The 20,191-nt window shown below is 39.0% G+C and overlaps 2 protein-coding genes across 9 annotated transcripts; one reads left to right on the forward strand and one right to left on the reverse strand.

The window, feature by feature from the left end:
- Positions 1-3,366: 3,366 nt before the first annotated feature.
- LOC124183729 (DNA ligase 4-like) lies at positions 3,367-12,304 on the reverse strand. 4 transcript variants are annotated; one of them, XM_046572638.1, is made up of 13 exons: positions 12,168-12,304; positions 12,006-12,058; positions 7,098-7,263; positions 6,856-7,013; positions 6,464-6,738; positions 6,022-6,330; positions 5,640-5,946; positions 5,412-5,541; positions 5,065-5,322; positions 4,705-4,899; positions 4,309-4,617; positions 3,995-4,237; positions 3,367-3,912 (listed from the first exon to the last, which is right to left on the reverse strand). In XM_046572638.1, the coding sequence occupies exons 3-13, from the start codon at positions 7,257-7,259 to the stop codon at positions 3,550-3,552; spliced, it is 2,709 nt and encodes a 902-aa protein (XP_046428594.1). In that variant the 5' UTR covers positions 7,260-7,263; positions 12,006-12,058; positions 12,168-12,304; the 3' UTR covers positions 3,367-3,549. The 4 variants fall into 4 exon arrangements, with proteins under 4 accessions (XP_046428594.1, XP_046428574.1, XP_046428584.1 ...); XM_046572618.1 differs by lacking the exons at positions 12,006-12,058; positions 12,168-12,304 and adding an exon at positions 7,458-7,590; XM_046572628.1 differs by lacking the exons at positions 3,367-3,912; positions 3,995-4,237; positions 4,309-4,617; ... (6 more) ...; positions 6,856-7,013; positions 7,098-7,263 and adding exons at positions 7,506-7,863; positions 7,956-9,763; positions 10,600-10,806; positions 10,989-11,430.
- On the forward strand, positions 10,222-19,738 carry LOC124183689 (membrane-bound transcription factor site-1 protease). Of its 5 annotated transcripts, none has more exons than XM_046572504.1 (13): positions 10,222-10,309; positions 13,084-13,707; positions 13,999-14,130; positions 14,605-14,999; positions 15,095-15,401; positions 15,637-15,791; positions 15,927-16,207; positions 16,282-16,393; positions 16,632-16,890; positions 16,987-17,261; positions 17,349-17,626; positions 17,753-18,050; positions 18,439-19,738. In XM_046572504.1, exons 2-13 carry the CDS (start codon positions 13,174-13,176, stop codon positions 18,812-18,814), a joined length of 3,402 nt encoding a protein of 1,133 aa, XP_046428460.1. In that variant the 5' UTR covers positions 10,222-10,309; positions 13,084-13,173; the 3' UTR covers positions 18,815-19,738. The 5 variants fall into 5 exon arrangements, with proteins under 5 accessions (XP_046428460.1, XP_046428490.1, XP_046428499.1 ...); XM_046572534.1 differs by having other exon boundaries at positions 15,640-15,791; XM_046572543.1 differs by having other exon boundaries at positions 18,503-18,698.
- Positions 19,739-20,191: the final 453 nt, after the last annotated feature.

The following is a 20,191-nucleotide window of genomic DNA, read 5'->3' on the forward strand; positions in this document are numbered from 1 at the left end:
TTCCCACAGCGCGTTACGCAAGACACAAGAAAAATACCTTAAAGAGAAAGAAAATCTGCTCGTCACGATCCCGCATGCTGCCGGGTCTCCTGCGTCAGTATAATAATTACGAAGTTTCGTTAGACGCCTTATATCGGCCGCCTAAAACAAGACGGACAAGTCAAAGTTCGATTATGCAGACAGTGGCTACTGGAATTTACGAAATTTCACGAATTCTGAAGGACGGACTGGTCAGACTTGTTGCACGGAACGAGGAGACTGATTATCCTGTCTCGAAACATGTGAGCCACTCCCATTGCCAGGTCCCGGAAGACTTGCAGAACGAAAAAATAGAATCGGAGATGCGTTGGGATTCGAATGAGGATAAAATTTTCACCGATCACATCTGGCAACGTAACAACGACGATGATTTGCTCACTGGCGACGGTTGTAGCGCTGAGAAACAGAAAGAAACCGATCCTGCATCGAGCAGCGCGTCCAGTTTGCCGAGTTCCACTTCGTTCCAAAATGCATTTACACTCACGGAAGACGATGATTGCGTGGAAAAGCAGGCGAATAACAAGCGCAGGGATAATTCTGAAACTAAGATCGTCAGGTTGAATCAGTTGGATCAAAAAAGCTACTGTATACTTCCAACCGTAAACGTGGACGTGGAAAAAATGGGTTTGGAATCTGAAAACAAACTAGCATCCTCTACAGACGAAGCAGACTACGACTCGACAAATCGTCCAACAACGATTCCAGGCGAGCTTTGGGACGGCTCTGACGAGTCGGAGAACCTTTCAACCCCGGGTGAAATCGAGGATTCGAATTCGTGGGAATCCGGGAACCGCACAGATTCCGAATTTTACTCTGACGAGAACGAGCCTCGCTCGATGGGACGGAATCGTTTCGGGAAAGCAGCACTTTCCGACGGTTTGCGGAATCAGAAGTGCGTAGACCCGAGGGGAAAATTTGAAATTTTAGGAGCTAGCGCAAAGCGAGATGATCGTCGTCGATCGAGTTGCAGCGGGAAAGCTACGAATCAAAAGTACTGTGGCAAAAAATACACCAGGGCGGAGTACAAAAGCGAACGAGCTTACGGAACGCTTGATAAAACACGCCTAGAGTATTTCAAGGAAGTTGAATCAGAAGAGATGACGCTAGAACCGGAGTCGGGACCACCCTGTTCGAAGATACCGAGATTGGTTCGACGCGGAGACGTCGAGGAGAGGCGAACCAAAGTTAGTTCACGATTCGATTTCTATAAACAAAAAATGTATTGTTTCCGGTGATTGATTATACAGCGGTCTCGTTTCGAAGGCGCGTCTTCCGCACTCATCGTCAGAGTATATTCACACCACCGTTTATCTAATACGATATTATGTAAGAATAATCAAACACGGTCCATGTATCCCAACCGAAATCGCTGTTGCGTTCGATTTTCAAAATTATAGTTACATTTCGAACGATATGAGTACAAGATGAACATAGTTCGATTAACTGAAAACTCTTTAAATTTACAACAAATCGTTGTATCAGTCTTTCTCTCAATTTTTAGGTTTCTAACAGTCAAGCGGGTAATGTCCAGCCATGTCGGGATTGCGGACTTGAAAGCTCCGGCGTCGAGCTGAGTTTCGTAACTAGGATCAAATCGGGTTCATCGCGGAGGGAATCGCCGTCGCAGATCACTGGCATTAAGAAAAACAAGCATACACCAGTGCGTAGCGATAATTACCCATATCACTCGAGTACCGCGGCTTCCAACCGACGAGCAACCATTTTTACGTGTAAATATTAACTTTCAACAATATAATTTGTAACTACGCATATTGAAGTGAAAACTCAGATTCGAAATCGAACGAATCGAAGGCATATAACAAACGCCTTAAAAAACACAGTTACCTCACCAAAAATAAATGAAAATATTTATCGTAAGCAAAATCGTCGAAATAATTACTAATGAAACTGTAAATCAAAATTCTGAAAAAAAAAAACAGAAAACGTGCTGTGATTGTTAGTAAAAATCATTTTAACATCAAAGATCGAATATTTTTTTGAAAAAGTACAACTAACGATTAGATCAATAGATGAAATTCTAAAGTATGCAAAAGGAGAAAGTTACCTCAGTAACTTTAAAATAAAGACACACTAATCGTGAAACATTGAGCTCAAACTGGGGTAAGATTACACGTATAATTTCTAAATTGGCTAACGGATGGTGAAAATTTAGGAATGCGAATATAATCTACGTTCATCTTCATCCTTGATAAACAAAGAAGGAAATAGAGGGGATAGCAGCAGTCCATTAGCGAAAGTTTACGTATTATTTTTGAATTCGATCAATCCAACTAGTGTTTTTTTTATTATGTAGTAATCCGTTACAATTCGTACAGTTACCTTGGCACAAAATTAGATTTCGATGAGTGTCAACGGTTCTGGTTGTGGGGGGCGGGTTGGAAGAGAAGTTAAAAATCTGCGGAGACTCAATTAATACGCGTCTGGTTGGAGGTGAGGTTGACGCGTCTATAAGTAGACCGTGAGTCGCGAGGCTAGGCCATGTCTAAACCGCACCAAATCCATCACTCATATTCGTACATTAATATTATTATGTCTAAAATCTCGACCAGGAGTCGCGACTCAAGCCAAGAGAACGAATAATGCTCCTCCTTTTTACTAACGAGACGGCGACAGTTATAACAATAATAACGACATCCCCGCAAAGTAACTAACCGGCCTGGGTTTACATTTGTACACACGTATACATTGATCTCGAATGGTACGCGAATGCCCGATCTATAGAGTAGCTTTTCCGTTTCATTAATTCCGCGAGACACACTTCATTTTTGCGTACTTCATTACTGATACAACGAAATAGAAAATCAAAATTAATTCTTCGGAACATTTGAATTGAACATTTTTATCAAACAATTCTTTATCATTAGAGACTTTGGGTGGTATGGGATTTTGAATTTGTAAATAAATTAATCGAAACACTCGACGTAGATGCCGTGGTTAAGTTAGAGACCGGAGATCTATCACGTTTTGGTCGATCAAGAAGACGTGAATTTCACGGTGTTGATTACTTCACCGTCTTTTTATCGCGCGGTGAAGATCTCTGAAAGGCTCTCTTTGTGAAGAAGACATTGCAGCTGCGGGTTCATTAAATTTTGCGCGCATTCCGTAGGTTGAGAAAGAACGGCTTGAGCGACTGCAAGGAGCAGTAATATTTCGAAAGTCTCCGTAGGGAAGATGTTAACCGAGCAAACTGTCGGCTGTCAGTTCGTTTCACTTCTGACAGCTTCTAGTTTCTCATCCGTCACGGAGAGAACCGAGACCCGAGAAATACGGCATCCGCGGCGACTGAGAACAGCGAGCAAACGCGAATATGGCGTAATCGGTTTATTTCCGTTGTTACACTTTGGCATAACATCGGTAAAGTGTGTAAACAATTTGTATAAAAGTATCACGACTGTTAAAACTTCAGCCGAACACGTCAGCGTTGAAAATCGTGAGGATATTCCATCATGACAAAACGTTCGAGTTAGTATACAATAAATATTACTAAATCTAACAGCTGTTCGTGGTATTTTGGTGGATCGAATACTCGTCCTCTGGGAGCAATTTTCGTTCGCGAAAGCAGTCCGCTATCCATTGCTCGTCGAGAACCTTTGTCGCCGATTCTCCAGCCTCGAGCCTTCTAATTTCTGCAGGAATGTTGCTGTTCTTCAAGGCAAAGATATGAGTCACGTGATTGTCAAGTATACCAGTAACTGTTCCACCCATGAAGCGAAACTCGAGATTTCGTTGTTTATCGCTCGTACAAAAATATCCTACGCTCCCACGAAACACTGAGAACGGTGATGTTTCATGACCAAACAGCTCCCTGTCGATTTCCTTGTACTGGTCGTTTGTCAACTGCGAATCTTTTGCCTGCAAAGCAACACGGAACTTTTCTTTATGCTTATGGACTTTACCTACACAGGAAATGATAGCTGAATAGTTGATAGTTTACCAATTCTGCAGCTCTTTCCAAAGACCGCTTTAAATCATCTATATTCGTATCTTGCGTATAACTATCATATGTATCATCGAAAACTGTTGACATATGGCTTCTGGTTGACTCAGTAGCAAACAACAGTTCCCATGGAAGCCAAGGCTGGAGGCTTGCAAAGTTTTCTGGTCTTGTAGCACGCAAAAGCCACTCTAAATTAACAACATTGTACTTCTGACCCTGTATCATGTTTTTTACTTTAAGCTGAAAGATTTTTAATTAGTACAATATGCTGATCACTGCAGCAGATCGATGTTGCAATATGATATTCATACCTTGTTAGCATTTCCTACAATAGCGCAAAAAGTCTTTCCGCCAGGATTTTGTACTATACTTCCCCCGTGTTCACGCACAATTTTTTCAACGTCCTCCTTGGAGATCTCGTCGTTTCCGTTCACAACACAGATCTCCTTGTCATCTAACAGTCGACTGATACGTGAGACAGCGGTCGTCGGACAAGGATTGTAGTTTAGAACTGTGATAGTTTTGTTTTTCGTCTTTCTTGGAGATATTGCTGGAAGATGTTCCATAACATCGTATTCGGTTACATGACGTTTTGTTAGCTTTTGAATTACTCCAGGACCCTGTAGAGTTGCATCAAACAAATACCAATCGATAACAGAGTTAAACCTTTTTTAATTGTCGTAGTGAGACTTTTCCGATAACTCTACCTTTATAAGTGAGTGGAATTCCTCTGTTGTGCAGCATTCGCGCCAACTCTTCTCATCTCGTCCTCTGATTGCGACAACCCGAGGAAATCTTAAACTGTAACCAGTTGGATAAGAGCTTGACTGCACCAATTCTGTGGCACGTAACTTCAAGACTATAGAATTTTTTGGGTCAATCCACAAATTAGGAGGGTCTTTCTAAAATTACATCATATCCACATGTTTGAGTCTGTTCATGATCAGCCAAAGATCACTAGCCAAAGATATTTTCACAAAGATCGACACATGGAATTTTTTGTATTGAATCTAACATAATCCATTTATATACAATGATGGTAGAAATATCCATGAATAGAGCATTACCTTTGGTCCAACAACATTGTCAGGACATTTCTTAACCCAATGAGGTTTCAATGTCAACAACAATTCTTCGAACGCCTCTACCTTGATTCCAGTCCGCACCGAAGAGACTGCGTGAAACTTGAGGTCATTCATTGTTTCAGGATTTTGAGAAAGCGCCACTGCAACAAGAAAACTGTTGATGCGGCCCCTCATTTTCCCTTCACCGTAATACCCTCCGACAATAACTAAATCCATATCTTCAACAAGGTCAGCAGAATACTGTAAAATAGTTTTAAGTTTTTATGAAGCTTAGTAGTTTCGTTCATTCTGCATCAGCCCGCATACACTCACTGTGAGGGAGTTATTACCTCTGCCTTTATCTTATAGCAATCGCTACCCACACGAACACCTGGTTTGTAAGTGCTGTTACATTTCTTCAGAACAATTCCCTCTTCAGAAGTATCCATACTTTTGTTAAATGCCTCCAGTAATTCAACTCTGAATGAAATGTTGGTTCAATCAGTCTACTATCTTTGCAGTTCAATCGTTGCAATTGATTTTAATTTTCGTTTGAAATATAATATTTGTTTTCATACTTGCTGCTAACTAGTCTCGTTTGGCTGCGGACTAAGACACCCGTTTCCTCGACGAAAGCTTCCTTCAGCACCTTTAGACGTTCCGTTAAAGGTTCGTCAACAAGGAGCTTTTCGTTGTACATGATCACGTCAAAGGCAATAAAGCAGGGCTGGTGTGTGCTCGTCGGTGTCATTTTCTTCACGTCAAAACTCATTCCTTTGGATCCAAATCTCTGGTGAACCTTGTGCCATCCCATCATTTCACCATCCATAATGATGGAGCGGCAAGAAGGTTTCAACAATTTCGCAATTTTACCAGTTAGCAAACCTGGATAAAATCAACAAAACTGAGGTCTTGCTGTTTACGGCTATTTAAAGTACACCAAAATGAACCGAGGCGAACCTGAAGATTTAGATTTGCCGTATGCTTCTGTGAAATTATATGCGTTCCTGGAAAAATAGCTGAACTGGCCATCTTTCATGTGCAACTGAAATCTCTCCCCGTCATGCTTTGTCTCCACCAAATATGATTCTTGATTGGTAAAAAATTTACCAATATCATCGATTTTACACCTTTCCAGTAGCATTGGCTTGAACGGGGAGAAAATTTCTATTTGATACTTTATTCCAATGCCTGTGTTCTGCAACTTGTCACATACATCACGGAGGCTCATTGATACGTCAAACAGTTCCACTGCATCTGCATGATAGGCTGAAACAGCAATATTTTTATGGGAACACGTACATAACTTTCATTAGAGGACCATTGAGAATAAAATTATACTCTCAGTCTAATTCAACATTTTACTTTTATATGCCAAAAAAGTATGTAGACAACGACAAACCATTTAGAATTTTTTTCTGCGAAAGTCCGATTCTCAAATCCTTGAGAAGAATCCGGATCAGCCACTTTTGCTCAACAGCACTTAATTGTTGAATAAGTTGTTGAAATTCTCCATCTTTACTGCTGTTGCTGGCATTTTTCTCAGCAATATTGTCTAGAATCGTATTTACTTGTTCAACAGTCATTGAACTTTCTTGAATTTGAACACGTTTACACAAAATTGAATATGCAATCTCTGCAAAGTCTCCACCGCTTTGCTTTCCAGATATCGGAACTCTGTCAAAAAAACGAAACGTGTTGAAAACACACTGATACTCTTATGAATTCAAAATAGAAGCATACATCATATTGATATTCATCTTGGATATCGAGGTGAATACAAAGGGAATTTACTTGTAGTGCAGTAATTCCTGAGCATCTTTGCTAGTCTGTCCAAGAGCTAAGACTCGTACATATAACTTTGCCAAAGCTGTCTCTTTCAGACCGTAAGCCTTACGCTCACGATCGTGCTGTGGCAGGAGCAGCCTCAGTATTGGAAAAAATGAAGTGTCCTTGAATGTGACGGAATCCATGTATTCACAAATTTTATTAATTTGTAACAAAACTGTATTTCGTTTATCGATCAAATCACTTACCGCTTCTTTATCTTTCTTTTTCAATTTCTCACTGAATTCGCGACATTGCTTGATCAAACATTCCAAATGGCTAGATTTTGTGGCAGCTTGCGCTTTGGAGATTTTATCGAGAATCATACAAAATTCTATGAATTTAACTTTTGAGGCAAATGTAAGCGTCATCGTCCTGCAAAAAAAATGTTATTTGAAATAGTTTAATTTAAATAATTACTGAAAGAAATGCGTCAATTTTTTTTTATTACTGTAGAGCAGCGTAGTTTGTGGATCAGTCAACATCAGATATTGATCGGTACACGATCCAAAATTTTATTAAACTATCTTGAATACAATAAGTACATTGTGACTTTAAGTGATACATACATACACATACAGAACAGAAGGGGGTAGATACGGAAAATCGTTGTGAAATGCTTTGATTGTTCATGTATTTTCTTCTTTATTTCTTATCACATTTTTTATAAATAACTCAACACACAACGGATATTTCACACAGTAATGTATTCCTCCAGATACATTCGGGCCAAGTCCTCATTTCCTGAATCCAAATAAATAAGATGAAGATTGAAAGCAGCCTCTCGTGTCAGGTCCAAAAGATGCGGCTTTTGGGAAACGAGAATAGGCGGAGGTGTTTCCAAAACAAGTTTGTAATGGTGAATGGCCGCCGGCAAAAGACCGAGTTGATGAAAAGCTCGAGCTGTATTGTAGCTAGTTTCGTGTTCACCGCCTTTGCCTCGCATCTGTGAGTATTTCGTCAGAAAGGCAAGAGCTGAAAGGAAGGGTTATTTAAGCATCTTTTCAAAGATCGATAAACTGATTTTCTAACTAGTATAAAAAGGATGAACTTATAGCTGCGTGTACCTTGTATAACAAGCTGATTCTTTTGAACAGAAAACCTTTGACAAGCCATTTGCAAAAGTGTAACAGCGATCAATAGTGCCAGGAGTGCACTGGGCTCGACTTTGAACAGAGATACATAATCATTGAGAGCATACTTGTATGTTCCCGAGACCAGACAGTTGTTGGCATGCAGAAGATGCAGGTATGAAAAACCTTCTACCCTTCCTAATAGCCTCATGATAAACCTATTGTGTCTGCAATCCTCGGCCCTTTGGATAATGATATTCATCAGATTCCATGAATTTGATCTTCTACAAACTCGGACCAATTCTCTGACAATGTTGTATCCATGATACGAATCGTTATTGTGTATGCAAGATATTAAACACAGGAATGTGATGTGAGAACTCTTTTTTTCAAATCTTTTCGACGTCATCGCACCGAAAGCCAATCTTTGAAACAAACCCTGTCTTTTTTTTTTGCACGCCAGTTGGCACATCTGTAGATATAATGAGAATTCATTCCTTAGACTTGGCTGATTCTCCTCTCTGAAGCACGGAGCATTTTCATCCTCAAAAGTTTCCCCGCGAGATAAGCGATAAAGTTGGAGGGCATCGAGGCGTTGTTTTACTCCTGTGGCTTTGGTCAATGTTATCAACTCAGCTTTTGACCTCAAAGAAACGCAATGTCTTGAAAGTAGAAGCATTCCAGATTGAAAATATTCATTGTAGCGTTTAACTTTCAGGAGTAGTACCGTTCTTTGGTAAACCACTCCAGGATCTAACAGATCCGTTTCTGGATCTTGTTTCAATACTTCTATAGCTTTGTTGAACTGTCCCCTAAGTTTGTAAAGTTTGGCAAGTTCCAGTCTCGCCCCCAAATGTTGAGGCGACAGCTCTCTAACCATCTCATAAGAATTTACAGCTCGCTTCAAATTTTTGCATCCTACCCAACACTCCGCATGTCTCAGCCAAACTGCCGCTAAACTGAAGTTTTTACTCTCGATCAAGGGCTCCAATAGTTGTAGCGCCTTGTGAAATTTCTTTTTACCCATGAAAGCTTCGGCTAAATCTAGAAACAAATCACCTGACACTTCCGGATCTACTTCAGTGAGGAATCTTGGTAAGAAGATATCAGTCCATTTAGTCTCATTCAATTCAACAAGGGTTATCAGGAATTTAGCCTTCAAGTCCATTACAACGTCGTTCGGTAATTCACACGATTCAATAATGGGATTCTCCTTCGTTACACTCCCTTCATCTTCAATTATCGAACTCTGGTCTTTGTAGGTGATTTTAATGGTTGTATATCTTGTCAATATATCCAAGCATTTGTGAAATTGTTTCAGTGCGATTAACAATTCCGTCATCACATTTACCTCCTCGAGGGTGATGAGGTCAGGACATTTGGTGAAAAGTTGATCCATGGCTTCCAAGGCCTGTTCGTTATTGTTCTCTTGCATGAAATGTTTTGCCAAACTCTTTGCATACTTTAGAATATTAGCTCCATCTTCTGGTCCTAAATGATGCAGCAGCTTCATGTAGCCTTTCAAAGCTCCCTTCTTGTCTCCAATTTGATTTTGAAGCTTTGCACGTTGCTTGTATAAATTTATGTCTTTAGGACTGGCTTGTATAGCCTTGGTAAAACATGTTATCGTTTGTCTTATGTTCCCGGACTCCATTGATAATGCAGCGAGTTTAATCCACTGGTCAGCATCTCTTGGGCTCAAATGAGCGGCAATCAGTGCAAATTGCAACGATTTTTCTGGCTGATCATTTTCGTAAATCATTGACAATGTATGAAATGGTTCCGGCGCACTAGGGACTTGTCTGTGAAAATCACATTAAAATTATTTGTTATTCTTACGATTGAATTATTATTTTCACACAGTAAATGTTCAACAGAATCAAATTTAGTTGAGTGACGGTCAGGGATGAAATCATGCAATTTTAGAAAGCTGATTTTATTGTTCGCTTCTATTTCATACGTGAATTTTATGCGTAAATTTATGATAAAGGTTGAATGCGTTAACTAATGGATTTTGAAAACGTAAAGATTATTGACAAGGAAACAAACTGGCATAAGAGGCTTATGAAAAAAATTATTCATATTTCTAAAAACAACACAGTCAATAAAAAAACTGACATTCAAAATCTCAGTCACCTCTATTCGGACATCATATATTCTCAATAGAAACTGTACTGACTGTTATGTAAGCAATTAGGCCAACATACCAACACAAATGTAAGCAATTGTATGACTTTCAAAGACAGTTGTTGAAATAAACAGTCCTGTAAGTATAGACAAGTGGGTAGTCACTTCCTTCTCGAACATCAGGTGACAAACATTGCAAACGTTTAGGCATGTCGATATATGTAAGTTTTGAACAATTTAATTTTTCACAGCAGTTTCAATAATAAGGTTAAACAATAAACAGTGGCATTTACGTAGATTAGTAAATTTGTCAACACTAAAAATTCTCATGTACAAATTGTGATTTCTTCTACATTAAAGAAACGTCCTGGTGAAACGTAGTTTTGAAAAAATATAACTGGTTGCTAAAATTGCATCATTTCATCCCCGACCGTCACATAACTAAATTTGGATCTGTAGAATATCTACACGGTCATGAGCATCAATCTCAAGTAAATATTCAGTCACTTGCCTAATTATTTCCATACACATTTTCGAAGCGAGGGATACTTCGCCTCTAGCAAATCTCAAATTAGCTTCGCCCATCAGACCTTGTAAAGCGGTTGGTAAAGTTCGCTTTTTTCTACGGTTTGGTCTTTGTTGTGATGTGTTTGATGTTTTCTGTGCCTTTTTCTGTCCAATTTTTTTACTTGCAACGAGCTCAGTTTCAAAAGCTTTTCTGCAATTTGAGAGTCTTATATCAAACATAGAATAATTCAAGTTGTGGTGTGTACATTGTCGAGACGGTTTACCTGAATGAAAAGATCTAATATCTGAATGCTTCTCAAATCTGAGCTGTTGTTTGATTTTTCATCATTGAGACATTCGAAGTATTGACAAATTTTTCACTTTCAATCCTACCTGTTAGATTCAATATCAGGAATTTCTGTTTCGATTCCTTCATCCATTCTCAAGGAATATTCAGAAAATGTTAGTTCCCCGTTTAAGAATTGCTTTGTTAAGCGGTCCTCCTCGTCTACATGAAACCTATCAGATTCTTCCTGGTCGTCGGTAGATTCGGGGATCAAATTTTCTGTAGAAGTTACCATCGCATCTTTCTGCTCTGAATTTATCATATTATTATCTCCTATTTCCTGAATTTCTAATGCTTCAGCCTCAACAAACTCAGTCATGTCAACGTCCATCCATGTTATGGTATTTTGATCCAATTCTTCTATAATTACTGGTGCCAATGAAGTACCACTCTCCATTATGACATCATTTTCCGAAGTTGAATCATGAGGCTCAACACACATTGGTGTTGACGTTGTCTCGGCCATGTTGACTAACAACAATATTACGTCTGCAACCGAGTACCCGGCCAACAATTTCTTCATCAGTTATCAAATAATGAAAACATGTTATTCGAAATAATAACCGTACTGTGTGAAGGAAAATTCATGATTTTTACAGATATTAGTAGTTATCACAACACTGCAAATAGCATGACGAGTATACGCGAAAGTCATACAGCATTTAACCAATCTGTAATCTAAAGATTTGTCAAACTAGACACTTCGTTAATAGCGAGGACTCAGCTATACTTACCCAATGCTATAACTTTCATATCACGACACAGTGTTTTTTTAAATAACACGGTGAATTATTAAGCACAAAACAAGGCCAAAGACGCGTGTTTCTGTGTTGCCAAATAAAACTTAGAAACACATAACGGGCCTGATTCTAAAGTTTAAACAGTAGCTTTTTGTACACGAAATTAAGTAATCCATCAGCTGCAATACTTGATCGGAGCAATTTGGGGTTATAAAACCCTGCAACCATTTGCCACTTTGACAAATACAAACAGGGCTGTTTGGTATCTCCGTAAAATTCGCTGACTCTGATTTAGGACATGTAATAATATTCAAGCATTTTCACCTTTTTCTCCAGTTATTCCCACGCCAATTATCGAAACCACAGAGGAATAAGTTCTGTAATCGAGAAGATTAAGGTTAGGTTTAGATCAGAATGAATGATGTCTATGTAATTCTACATAATCACAGAAGATTGTTAAATTTCGAATGTAGACAATATACATACGATATATATGACGAATTGCAACAAATAAAACTTCTAGGATGCTTTCACGGTTGTCATCACCAGGCGTCAAATACCCATGTCAACTCGTCCGCACTCGTCCGCTACTCGTCTGTTAACGGTATTAACTCATTTGTTTATTATCTGTTCGCAGTGGAGTGCTGCTATCTGGTGCAGTCTGGTGCAGTTTCGATCATTTTAATCCGGTACATTGTTCGTTATCAATCATTACAGCAACATTGTGCTTTCGATTGAAGTTGATTTGCGTTTGAGTTGTTTATTTATTTGCTTGGTTAATATGCACATTTACAGAAAATAACATCGCAGTTACCATATATCGTTGTATTTCAACACCTCGTTATTACTTTCTGAGAATGTTTGCATTTCGCAAAACTTGAAACATCTTTGATACGTTGAGTATGACGAGAACGATACCAGTAGAAAAAAAGTGAGGTTACGATATGAGGAATATTAAAAATATTAGGGCAAAGACGAGCGTGGTTTAATTCATATTTGATTATTTTTTACTTACCGGAACTCGGACAAAATCATGATGATCATGACCTAAAAGTCATTAAATAATACTCTGCACGTTTTGCCCGATTCTATCACATATTTATACTGAATACGTTAAACTGACTATTAACACTTCATTGAAAACATATAAATTTATATCGAATCTGTTTGTATATATTACGTGATCTATGTAATGTCAGATGAGATTGTTATACAAATTGAATCTTAACCGCATATCTCTGAATTTACTCATCTCCAGTATGATTAATTGAAAGTCTGGATATGAGAGTATTGCTCTTTCTCATTACATATAATTCAAACTGTTCATGATTATTCTTAATATTTCTCTTGGCATTTCTAGTGCATCTGTTTTAAAATTTGAATTTTCCTTTTTTTCTTCCAGCTGTACAACGGCGACGAAATGTGATATTATTTTTGACAGAAAATAACTATTGCCTTCCGTTGATTATCCCAAACAAGAGGAAGGAGTAGTATGAAGCCACGCACAAATCTTCTACTCGTGCTCCAAGTTTTACTGATTGTGTCGATCGTTCAACCCTTAGAAAATCGTCAAGAACATTCCAAGAAAGAGGAAAGGAAAGAAAATGGTACCAATGATCCCTGCCACGATCAGTTTACTCGATGCAATGGTACGCAGGATGGACAAGAAGTCCAGATCCAATTCTCAAGCCGAGTGGTAAAGAATGAGTACATTGTAGCTTTCAAAGGGTACTATAAACCAGGTACTCGTAAAAGCTATATTGGGGCTGCCTTGAATTCCTCTGGAGTCAGTCACTGGCAGATCTTGTCTAGAGATAATCCTGCTAGTGAATATCCAAGCGATTTTGATGTTGTTCTATTGGAAGAAACTGACAGACGTAATGGACTCAGCGCTCTGAGTGATCATCCTCTGGTTAGAAGAGTCACACCGCAAAGAGTTGTGCATAGAACTTTGAAGTATCTGAACACCACAGAAGATGGGGATATGCCAGAATATAAAAACTTTAAACGAAAAATAAATGGCTATGTAAGTATTGCCAATCATTCTGATTCATAGCTAACAGTAAGTTGCAAGCAATATACCTGTAACACTTTCTCACAACATTAATTGGAACTTTGGTTTTTTGACTGTTGATTGGACAAATTTTTAACTTCTCAGACATAAAATTAAAACAAGAGAATAGTGTTTTTCCCATGCAACACACTGTATTAGAATAAGAGCAGGAATGCTTCCAGTTCTCTGAATTTCAATATCAAAGATAAACTTTAATAATATGCAGAAATAGAAAAATTCTACACTTCAGTTTATCCATTATAGAACAACCAGTTCTGGCAACCAGCGGCACGTTATGCTAACCGCCGACTTCTACGTGCGATTCCTCGCCAAATCACCGGCATTCTACAAGCGGATGCACTGTGGGGAATGGGTGTCACTGGACATGGTATAAAGGTAGACTTTGATGAATACTTGTTACTAGTTTGTCAAAAAATAAGATACAGACGAACATGGTGTGTATCACCCTTAAACACCATAGGGGGATAAGCAGAGTAAAAATGCCCTTTGTGAATATTTTGACGATATTTTAGGGATAAGTAGGTACTATTAAAATACTAAAAGCCTGAAAGTATAAACTCCAATGGCAATTAGTTTTTGAAAGAACAAAAAGCGGAAACTAAAAGATATAAAATAACTTTTTCCTCAGGATTGACTTGACCGATTCGTTGGAAAGTTCAATATGTTATTGAGGAAGTTGAGAACTTTTACAGACGCAATGGATAAATTTTTAGCTTAAAAAATTCATGATATTCGTAAAATGCATTTTTACCCGATTTATCCTCCTATGGCTTTTCATTCAAGTCAGGGCAACTTCTCTCTGCTTACTTAGCAATATATATTGATCGATCATGAATTTTGATACGGCAGGTGGCAGTCTTTGACACTGGTTTAGCTGCTACTCATCCACACTTCAAAAAAATTAAGGAACGAACAAATTGGACAAACGAAAAAACTTTAGAAGACGGTCTTGGACATGGTACGTTTGTGGCTGGAGTAATAGCTTCGGTTTCACGTGACTGTCTAGGCTTTGCACCAGACGCTGAACTACACATATTCAGGGTATTCACTAACGCTCAAGTCTCCTATACATCGTGGTTTCTTGATGCGTTCAACTACGCCATTCTCGCCAAAATAGCTGTCCTCAACCTCAGTATCGGAGGTCCAGATTTTATGGATCACCCTTTTGTTGACAAAGTTTGGGAGTTGACGGCGAATGGTGTGATAATGGTTTCAGCAATCGGGAACGACGGTCCTTTATATGGGTAATAATTCGTGCACATATTTTTATTGAGGTAAAAAATTTGATGCAGTTATCAAAAATCACCAATGCCAATAATTATCCATTTTATTTACATAGAACACTTAACAATCCAGCAGATCAGATGGATGTTATAGGAGTAGGTGGCATAAACTGGGACGATCAGATTGCAAGGTTTTCGTCACGTGGCATGACAACATGGGAATTACCCTCTGGTTATGGGCGAGTGAAGCCTGATCTAGTCACGTATGGATCAGGAGTGCGAGGGTCCGCATTGCAGAGTGGGTGCCGCACTTTATCCGGCACCTCGGTTGCTAGCCCAGTAGTTGCTGGGGCTGTGGCTCTGCTGGCTAGTGGTTTTTTAACATCAAATTCCGCATCAAGTCAGTCCGGCAATAATCAAAAAGTTAGTTTTCACCGAAATTCTTGAATTATTATTCATGTTGCGTTGATGGTGTTTAAGGACAGTTTCGTAGACCAATGCGTCAATATTCACTATTCTCCGCACATTCTTATCACCTTTTTTCTTTCGTATGCTCGATAATTCACGTCATATATTTAACAGCTTCTCGTAATTATGTCTTCTTGCTTATTATCAAATAGCATAACAAGTTCTTTCTCTTATCTCTTGTTCCACATAGAAGGTGACCCCTGCGAGCATGAAGCAGGCACTTTTGGGATCAGCGCGACGCCTACCAGGGGTCGGGATGTTCGAACAAGGTGCTGGGCGACTGGACCTTCTTCGAGCTTTCCATTTCCTACGATCATATCGGCCGATGGCTACGCTAAGCCCCAGGTCAATGATAATATTCAATCTAATACAAATTATTGATCAAAATATACGATTTTGTAACAGCTTAGAAATACTCAGATAGATTTATATTGGTTAATTAAATAGTAACGATACTTTATAATAATTTTTGGCGAGTAGTTACATAGATCTCACGGAATGCCAGTACATGTGGCCTTACTGCACCCAAGCGGTTTATCACAGCGGAATGCCAACGATAGTAAACGTTACTATAATAAATGGACTGGGAGTGTCAGGACACGTAACTTCTGTTAAATGGCATCCATACTCGCGCGACGGTAATGGTGATCGCGTTGAGGTCTCCTTGACTCACAGCGACATTCTTTGGCCATGGTCAGGGTGGCTCGCAGTTGCTATAACAGTTCCTGCCTCTGCTAGTGATTGGCAGGGTGTTGCACAAGGTATGGGGATTGTGCAGATGAATTGTTTGTCCAAGTTTCTCTTCGAATCACATATTGCATGCTTCATTTTGCAGGTCGCATATCATTGACTGTAGAATCACCTCCAGGAGACGGTGAACAGGAACCCAGACGATCCGCTGTTGATCTACCGCTGAAGGCAAAAGTTATACCTACACCACCTCGTCAGTAAGTTTTACTAGATAACATGCATTTCTCCTGGCTACGATCCTAGAAATTGAGTAGACAGTTCGGAGTTTTTTTCTTTTTTCCGTAGATTCGTAATGAATATCCTTCTTACTGCCAGTCATCCCTTACTTACCCACTGCTAACATTTCATGCTATCGTGATGAACACTGCTAGTTCGGATTCCGCTTATTAATTATCGTTTCATTTTGTATGGTATAAGAACGTAATCACATTTTAGCAAGAGAATACTGTGGGATCAATTTCACAATCTACGATACCCACCTGGCTATTTTCCAAGAGATGATCTACGAGCAAAGAATGACCCTTTGGACTGGAACGGGGATCACATACATACAAACTTTAAGGATATGTATCAACATTTGCGAAATGCTGGGTATTACTTAGAGGTGTTGGGTTACCCTCTGACCTGTTTTCAAGCCAAGAATTACGGTACTTTGCTTATCGTTGACTCTGAAGAAGAATTCTTTCCTGAAGAGGTGCGCCGAAATCAGCTTGTGCATTGCCTAAAGCATACATTATTTGTACACAGACGATAGGTATAAAAATCCAAACAAACGAATGTTACAATTCAGGTAGCAAAACTGAAGTTGGACGTCGAAGAGGAGGGATTGTCCGTCGTAGTATTTGCGGATTGGTACAACGTGACAGTGATGCGGAAAGTCAAATTCTATGACGAAAACACACGTCAGTGGTGGGTACCGGATACCGGCGGTGCCAATGTACCTGCTTTGAACGACCTTCTCCACACCAACTGGGGCATAGCCTTTGGCGATGAAGTGCGAGACGGACAGTTCACGCTCGGTCAGCATCCACCAGTCACCTTTTCATCTGGCACAACGCTTGCCAAGTAATTTGAACCTATGTATTTTGCTTGTATTATCACTTGCAATCCAATGTTACTATTGTTTTTAATTTAACTGTGGACTTTTTCTAGGTTTCCGCAGGACGGGGTAATACTCCATGTAGAATTAAAAGACCAAGGACACGAACTACTGTTGGAAGGTGATGCCAAACAACCCGAGCTCGTCCCGATCCTTGGACTTTTCCAGACTCAAAGTCACAGAGCAACTGATCATCGCTATGATACTATCGGCAATGAGATTTCAAATGACATAGAACAAAATGTACCAAAAAACAGGGAGAAAGATATTGCTGGCAGACTCGTCGTTTATGGCGATTCCAATTGCATCGATGATAGTCACCAACACAAACGTACAATTTTTTAATTCGCACATCGTACATATTTCTGTTGTGACAACTCCATGAACCATTATTGTCAGTTGCAAGCGATCCAGCCAGAATGACAGACCGATAGATTAATTTGATTTATTGTTGCAGCATGCTTTTGGATGTTGGATGCTATATTGGAATTTGCTACAACTGGACATGTTCCTACCGTGTTTGAAGAGGCGAGTAGGCGTGATAAAAATTCTGTTGACGGGAAACATTGGATGAGTAAAGATCAGGAGGCGACAGAGACACTTTTACCTCAACGGATGGAGGGTAGCCACTTGAGTCGTCATAGTAAAGTTCTTGAGGTCGATGCCGGTGGTGCTGGTGGACGACTACGACCTCTACCAGCGTGCCCAGTGGCGCTACTCGCTGTACCGTATCCGCTCAACGAATCTGTCCCTGCGTGAGTATTTTCTCACAATTTATGCTATAAGCTTTCCACTTTGACGTGGCTACATTTTTTTTTCCTTATTTTTCGCTTACAATTATTTATGATACTCAAGTATGTCAAAGAACTTGATGAATTGTATGCAGCTCAAATCAATTCTGTTCTGAAGAATTTTTCAAAATCTGATTTGATTCTTTTTCATGATTCCCGTTCCACATTAATTACAAAAAACTGCACTTACAGTAAAACCTCTTGCTAGTTTTGGACAAATGAGCATTCCAATATATGTGAATATCACGAAAATTTATGACCAAGATGCGGATATAAGCGTTTTTAGTGACAAAAAATTAATTTGCGTGAAATCACAGTATATACTAGTTGTCAATTGAATGTACATTTTCAGTAATTTGTACAAGTCTCAGAAGTTACTGTCGGTGGGCGATAGTTTTATCGTGGCTGTTCCTCAGCTCCAAGATTCAGACTCCTCTTGGTCGAGACGACGTGGTGGCAATGTGAACGGTGCAGTGCCGCATTATTCTGGGGGCAAAAACACCGATTTTGAAGAGATCGATGAGGAGATCAGAGACACTGGATGGTGGACAACTCGAGAACAGTGGAGACTGTTAGCAGGGATCATTGCTCTTGGGGTAGCCATGCTCTGCGCGTTCAGTCGGTGGGGCTGTTGTACGTCGAAACGTCATCCTCGGAGGAAACGAGCAACAGGTAGATTACGCAGAGTGATCCAAGCTATTGCGACACGCAGAGTACCTCAGATGTAGTCAAATTGTTTTTAGCACAGTCCAATACTGACTAAGAAATAAGTTGCCTTCAATTGCTGGATGGAGCTACGTTTGAAAAAACCCCGCTAATTGATTGATCGTTCAGTCATTCCCGCAATTTAATCTAAAGTTCTACTCAGATTAAACTGCGTATTAACAATATACTGCGTACTACGTAGGATGATTAGAACTGATCTTCTATTCATCGTGTAAAAATGTCCCGATCAAATGTAGCAAATGGTGCAATCACTTTTTATATTATTGTACATACGTGCTATGTCTTAGTTGAGTGCCTTGAGGTCCTGAGCACTGTAATGGCACAGTTAGAGAAAGGTAAAACTTTCTATGTACATACGTGAGTTTTCGGAGAAAATCACCATAATTTAAGTTTCAAGAATCTAATATTTCATTCAATAAAATGAAATCGACTAACTTAGCAACGAGGTGGAATAATATTGAAACTATGCACAACTATCGTTGCCAGTGCCTTAAAACACGGTTGAGTGATAGGCAATGAAAATCATATTATTCTATCATTTAGATAAACCAACCAAATAAATATATTTTAATTTACATTTTACCATTTTAGGGATCGGAATATATTAATACATAGCAAAATTGATTGAGACAGTCTGAGTCTGTTGAAAATAGAGAATTATCAAGAATTCCGGCTTTAAAATTTGAATGCCGTGTACTTATGACCACATTATTCATAGATTTTTTAAACACTTTAAATATCACTTGTAATTCATTCTAGCGAAGTTCTAAGGTAAAATAGTGTTCAGCGAACTTGAATACACAATCTCAGCCTGGGACAAACCTACAATAATAAGCTCGTTATTACCTTACTCGGTCATTCCTATATTGTCAAGCTCGCACACGGTAATCACTATACTACGAAAATATACATGACTTGAGATTATATGTGAACAGTTATTGTAAAATTATCTTTTCTCCAATCTCGCTGTTCTAGAACGACCTGTGATTTAATTTCTACAACAGAGCTGAAATTAATATTCTTTTACCCTGATCCATGAAGTTAGTGGAATAGTATCATTTCAAATCCTGATTTATTCAATTTAGAAGCTTGAAAATTTAAAACGTATACATATTTTATATTACTGTTACTATTTTAGGAAAATTTAAAGTTGTACCCAATGCCCATTTGTATATCAATAGTGGTGTGTTTAAAAAATTCTGCTAGGCCAATGTCAAATAAAGGAATACAATTTTTTAGTGGAAATAAATTAATAAATGGCTTAGAAAATATTTCTAGTCGACGTTTAGACATGACAGATTCAAGCAGTGTTTCCAATTGTTTATTAATAGGATGGACTTCAATAAGTGTAAAAGGATTGCACATTTTAATGGGATTGC

Source organism: Neodiprion fabricii, chromosome 1, assembly GCF_021155785.1.
Source record: "Neodiprion fabricii isolate iyNeoFabr1 chromosome 1, iyNeoFabr1.1, whole genome shotgun sequence".
Classification (NCBI taxonomy): Eukaryota; Metazoa; Arthropoda; class Insecta; order Hymenoptera; family Diprionidae; genus Neodiprion; species Neodiprion fabricii.